A 6,412-nucleotide genomic window follows, 5' to 3' on the forward strand; every position below is an offset into this window, starting at 1 on the left:
ATGTGTGTGTGTGTGTGTGTGTGTGTGTGTGTGTGTGTGTGTGTGTGTGTGTGTGTGTGTGTGTGTGTGTGTGTGTGTGTGTGTGTGTGTGTAACAGAGCTCAGATGAGAGGGCTCTGATTACAGTTTTAATCCTCTGTCAAACTGCATGTTTTCTTCCATATTTTATGAGAGATAAAATGATTTTCTGCCACAGGAGTTTGACAGAGAATAACTGAAAAAGTACACAGTAAAATAACTTCAAGCCTACTTGTGGTAGAAGTCCAACTAGTACTGAGTCCAACAATAAAGTCCAACTCTGTGTAGATGGAACATCCAGTATTTTGGAGGGGCCCTAACGGGACCCTCCTCTTGAAAGAAAGGGATAAGATAAAATAACTGTAGGAAACAGTTCTGAACTGTTTCCTACAGTTCTTTAAGTTCGTCGTTCCTGAACTGCTTCTCTTTAGCTTTTGGCGGAAGGCGGCGACTCAAACAAACAAATCGTTTTGGGGGAGGAATCAGTTCATCTCGTTCACTTCAAAGATTCGTTCAAAAAGAACGCCGTTTAGGACAGAGAGTGAATACACATACTAGTGACGGGATTTATGGCTCTTTGAAAGGAGCCGGATCTTATGGCTCCGTTCCTTTCAAAGAGCCGTTCAAAAGAGTCGTTCAAAAGAGCCGTTTCTTTAAAGGGGGCGGGGTTACTAGGTTTATCTGCGAAATAATCACCAGGATAATGATTGACTGTATTGCCAGACCTAATGTCAATAATCTGCATTGTGAACATGACTCAAGGTGGGGCCATATCCATCTCATTCATGTCAGTGAATGAATTTAATTGAATTTCCCCTCTGTATGTGTTAAATAAATTAAGTTGCCTTAAAGTTGCCTTGCCTTGAATGAAATTCACGCAACTCTTAATATTAGATGCTGTGTTTTTAAGTGGCGATGGAGATTATTTGTTGACCCTGCTTTAAAGGATATGTTGCCTGAACAAATGGTGCGCTTTATCACTGCCTGGGTTTTGGTTGAAGTGCATCCAAATGCTGATGCGTTTTCGTGTTTGGCTCATTTTCCATCCGAAAAACACGTCGTCTACCTGTCCTGTACCACTTGTTATGACTTCTCTCTCATGCGTATTCCGTTAAGACCAACCCCATCTTACTCCTCCTGCTGAAACCTACCAGAGTAGGGACGGGTTTTCACAGAATACGTTTGGGGAACAAAATCAAGCTTTTCATAAGGCGAGTGGATTTTGGCAGGCAGTGAGTGCAGACCAACGATTGAACGATAAAAAGAACGGCTCTCACGTTCAGGAAATTCAGAAATGTCAAAATTCTGTAACATTTAGAATATCTATATCTATTTCTCTATCTATTTCAAAGGACCTGCAGAAACTCTTGGCGGTTTAGAATATATTGGACTGTCTGCTGGGGTTTGACACAATAGGAGCAATAGACTGAGAAATGTGTTGAAATATTTGAAGGTGTACTGTACGTATGCCAGGTATGTATACTGTTCAGTTTAAGACATGGATGAAATGAATGTGGAGGGAACTGAACACAGGATGGAAGACGATATAGCACACAGCTAAAAACAGAAGGTTTTGTGAAAGCCAATGTTCCTCAGTGCACATGCAACATAACATAACATAACAGAGAGCTGAGGCATAGCCAGCAGCAAGGGGGGGGGAGGGGCAATGCGAGGCACATTCCAAGGTCACCCCCATCTCCGGAGAAAACATACTGTATCTCTGTGTGGAGCTAAAGGAAAACATTTACCCACAAGTCAACCCCATTATCTGTATCTTTCCATTTACATCCCATAGTCAATGGAAATCAATAGGCTATTTAAATGATAATGGTGGAGGTGTGGTAGCCATTTTTCATTTAACGCTCATGTTTGGATAACTTTTGGGAATTGATTAGGGTCTTTCGTCATCAGGTCATTGACATTTATCATTGTGTCATATTCCTGCACACAGACCAGTTTCCAAGCACAGCAGAAACTAGAAAACACTTTTGATGAGAAGAATACCCTGAATAAGAAAACAATGATTATGCAAATCCATGATTGATCAGTTATGTGAGAACAGGGTTCTAATTGCTCAACCCCATGTTTTGAACATCATGACACATATGCATGATGACTTAAATGTGATAGAAATGTCTAATATTGATTCAAACAGCTTTTGTGAAATGACACAGAGCTTGATAGCAATGGTTGTGCTTGACAACCATTTGAGAAATGGGCGACCAGTTATTGGGTTCGGCAAGGGGCAAACTTAACTCATTCATTTTTTAAATACTGCAAATACTTTTTGCTCTTGAACACAGCTGGTTCCCTCTCAAAAAGCACAAAGAGAAGGTACAGTCACGGTTTGAATGCACCTGAGTGCCTTTTAAATGAACTGCAGTTTTAATCATAATTACATTGACAGCAAAGTAAAACAAATCATTTCACAGGGGAGCAAGAAGAAGTGCTGCAAATAAAACATCTTCCAGTAAGCCAATAAGAAAAGCCCTTTAACACAAATGTGTTTAAATGAATGAATGAAATGTTATATTATATATAGCCCAATATGACTAAAATATCTAAAATGATACATTTGTCGCTGGTGCCTTTACAGAGCGTTCAGAAACTCTTTAACAGTCAGTCAGTCAGTTTACAAGCAAAATTCCCAAGAAACCGCGCAATTAATGTGGAAAAATTGAAGAATCCTTGTGCAGAGCGAGAGAGGAGTTCCTCTCCCAGATGCATAGACATGCAATAGATGTGGTGTTTATAGATTAAAAAGATAATATAGACTATATATATATAAAAAAAAGAAGAAGTTGGATTCAAGTGGACATCCTTCCAGGTGCGGCCGGAAGAGCATCACAACTGGGCGCTGTTTCAAAGCAAGCCTGAGCCAGCCCTAACTCTAAGCTTTATCAAATAAGAAAGTCTTTAGAACTCAATGTCAATCCATGAGGTAGAGCTGCAAGTCAGCCTGATTACCATGCTTATCCAAATTAAATGTATTAGATTAACATACATACATTATTAGACTCTATAAGGCTATTTGTTTGGTATGTTGGGTGTAGTGTGTTTCTTGTACTGATGTCCTGTGTTCTGTGTGTCTCCACAGTGTGATCCAGGTGAGGCCACCAAGCTGCTCTATGACCTTCTGTACACGGAGCCCATTAAAATCGTGCTGATGCCAGGCTGCAGCTCTGTGTCCACGCTGGTGGCTGAAGCTGCCCGCATGTGGAACCTCATAGTGGTAAGATCTTTCCCCTCTCTGTTATTTCATATCCAAAACATGAATCCATTCTTCTATTGTCATCTGCTTATCTGCGTTCGGGAAAACCGCAAGCTAATCATGGTTTTTCAGACCTCCCTCCGGCCAGCAAACATTTTCCTGCCAAGATGAGATAAATAATCTCTCCAACATTTCCTGGGTCTCCCCCGGGGACAGCTGATATGGTGTCTCAAACTCCCTCTGGGTATCTGAGCTAGTCACCCTTCTGTCTTCATTTTAAAGCTCTGCCCCCTGTATCGCCGTGAGCAAAGAGCAAATCTCTTATGCAGAATGGAGCTTCAGGTAGGATCACTTACAAAGGACAACTGCAATGGAAACATTTTAGACTTTGTACAGAGTATACGGCAAGAAGAGAATCTGCAAAGTTCCTCCTGTATCAAGGATTGTAAAGTCCTTGGAAACCACCAACACGGTCGGCCACTCGACAGCCACTATCCTCTTCCTCCAAGGGACTTTGAGAGGGCATGTCCTCCAACAATGTCAAGAGCCTCCCTCATCTCAGGATGGATCCATAGTTCATTGAGCATTTTGATTATCTACCTAAGTGGATGTCAGCTATGAAGTCTTTCACAAATTCTCTAAACTTGTCTCCTTTGTGAAGAAAGTGTAGGTCAGGTTCAGGAGTTTTTCAAAGACTGACACTGGGGCTGGACGTACAGTGCTTTGAAACGGACATAGCTCGGCTTACCTTTTTGCATAGAACAAGTTTTGGAACCCAACTCATCGAGAGGGGCTGGACTCTTGCCTTTACAGAGGTGCCAGGGTGAGAGGGGCGGACAGTTGTGGGAAGACTTACAAGACTCTAGCTGTGTGACACTGTGTTGGATTTCACCCGGGATGACCGAGGGCCGTCTCTATGTGACTGTGAGTAGTTTGAAGCAGGTTTCTGATGATTGTTTGTGCTTATGCATGAGCAGCTCAGAATACCCAGCCTTTTGGATTCTCTGGGAGAGGAAAGAGCAACAATGGAGCCATGAAGGAGAATCCTGAAGGGTTGGGTTTTGGGAGGATCAGCATGCCTGATCTGAACCTGAGTGGGGATTGGACCTCTGTGCTAGTCATAGATTGGTTATAGCAAATACCATTATCAGTCATGTGGCGGTTCATATGTCTACTGAGCGCCAAAACAAAGGCCAAAAACTAGGCCAAAGATGGATGATCAACGTCTTTGTCGTATCATCAGGTTGGTCGCTGAATGTCTTGGACACTCAGGTTGAGAGGAGCAGAGCTGTATATATTTTACTTGCTGCAAAATAAAACAATAATGAATAAAAAGTTGTCTGGCCCTATGGTGCATTCAATCCCTGTATCAGCGTGGGTTTTCTTCCTCCACCGGACAAACTGCCGAAGTCAAGAGTGCAAGAGGGTAAGAGAAAGTGGTGTGATAATGTTTTATTCAGTATATCATAACCGCAGCTTGTATATCTAAGGTCGTCCTTCCATTTAGCATTTTTGGATAATGCATACTGTTGCATGTTGTCACCGAGAGCTGATTGCTCTCACACAGATATAGAAACTCCTTTTTTTCTAGACCTGAGTTGTAATCTTTGTGATGTGTTCAGGCACAACCTTTTGGCGAAGACGCAGGAGTGAAAGGCAACAAAAGAGTCCACTCTGTCAAAACTAGTTCCTGGACGGTGTGAAGGCTTTAAGCTCTGGATTGACAGGTGACTGGTCCGGGGTTTGCCCCGCCTCTGATGTCATAGCTCAAGATAAAAAGCTATATAATGGATACATGGGATCATCATGTTGCTACTGCTGGATAGGTCTTTATAGGGAAACAAATATCTGATACAAAGAAAGAGATATATTTCCATTCCTTCACAGAGAGACAAACAACAGAAGAAGAATTCGGCAGTTAGCCTGACCAGTCGGAGTCAACATAGCCTCCTCTCTTCCCCTCCTCTGGGACTTGACCCAGAAATCGATCAAGACACGCCGTTTTGAAGGACGTCCCAATAGCTGAAATGCTCACGGAGGAGTCGAGGAGGGGTGAGGGAGGAGGGGTGAGGGAGGAGGGGTGAGGGAGGAGACGAAAGGGAGGTTACGCGCGAGCAGACTACGCAGAAGTGTTTTCACTACTCGCGTATAAAGGCCCCGCCCCCACCTTCACAGCTGGTCGATTTCAACAGAGGAATACCGACAACTGGAAGATGAGTGGAAAAGCGTCACATAAATGTATAAGTGCTCACAGCTCTGTGGGAATTATTATGTGCAATTCATTTCTTAAGGTTATACTAACAATTTAAGTCATGTCATAAATGGCTAGATATTGATAAATAACAATTATTTGTATTGTTTTGTGTTAAGATATTCAGGAGTTAAATTATTTAAAATTCACAGTCCTGAATGTGGGTTTGTGGTGAATCTACAGGTGATCTACAGGACACACATTTTCAGAGTAAGGCTTTCACATTACATTAATTATATTTTTATTTAAATGTAGGCTACATTTCACACCAAAACGGAACACAAAAGCAGGACCAACCATCATACATTGATTTCCTTGACTAACAAGAGAAAGATTCATTCATTGAAATAAATATTTAACAACAAATGGGCCGGTTCTAAGGGGTTATTCAGTTAAGCCCGATGAGAGGGGATACAGCTGTGCACAATATTCAGACGAGCCTCATGACTCAGCAAAGAAGAGCTCTATGTTGAGAAACCCAAGCTCACAGAAAGTAAAAAGTTGCCCACAGTGTTACGTGGATCTGTGGATACTGCTGTGTGAAAACGGCACAGGGAGTACTAAGGTGGAAACTCTTTAGTTTCCAAAGATATAGAATCAAAGTTGTACACTTGAGGAAAGTGAACTGAATCAGAATCAGAATACCTTTATTCGCCCACGGAGGGGACATTTACGATTGTTACAGCAACGAGCCAAAGACAGCTTAATATATCTGAAGAAGCATAACAAATATTAAAGATAAAACACTTGAAATTACACAATTTACAAGATACACTTCCAGTAGCAATAACCGTTTAGTAATATAGCAGCCAGGGGGAAGTATAAAAGGTGGTAGAATAAATTGCACAGCTATTTAAAGGTGACCTATCATGCAAAATGCACTTTTGTACGTCTTTTATACATGAATATGTGTCCCCGGTGTTCCAGGGAACT

The 6,412-nt window shown here is 41.8% G+C and overlaps 1 protein-coding gene across 1 annotated transcript in view; it reads left to right on the forward strand.

Moving 5' to 3' along the window:
- Nucleotides 1-4,931, forward strand: part of LOC104965417 (gamma-aminobutyric acid type B receptor subunit 1-like) — a 14,315-nt gene extending 9,384 nt beyond the window's left edge. Inside the window, exons 2-3 of the mRNA XM_010794376.1 lie at nucleotides 3,115-3,249; nucleotides 4,851-4,931. Of these exons, the coding sequence (XP_010792678.1) occupies nucleotides 3,115-3,249; nucleotides 4,851-4,931 (216 nt within the window). The remainder of the gene's footprint in view (nucleotides 1-3,114; nucleotides 3,250-4,850) is intronic.
- The last annotated feature ends 1,481 nt before the right edge of the window (nucleotides 4,932-6,412 follow it).

This window comes from Notothenia coriiceps, unplaced genomic scaffold (assembly GCF_000735185.1).
Source record: "Notothenia coriiceps isolate Sejong01 unplaced genomic scaffold, NC01 NC01_scaffold00002071, whole genome shotgun sequence".
Classification (NCBI taxonomy): Eukaryota; Metazoa; Chordata; class Actinopteri; order Perciformes; family Nototheniidae; genus Notothenia; species Notothenia coriiceps.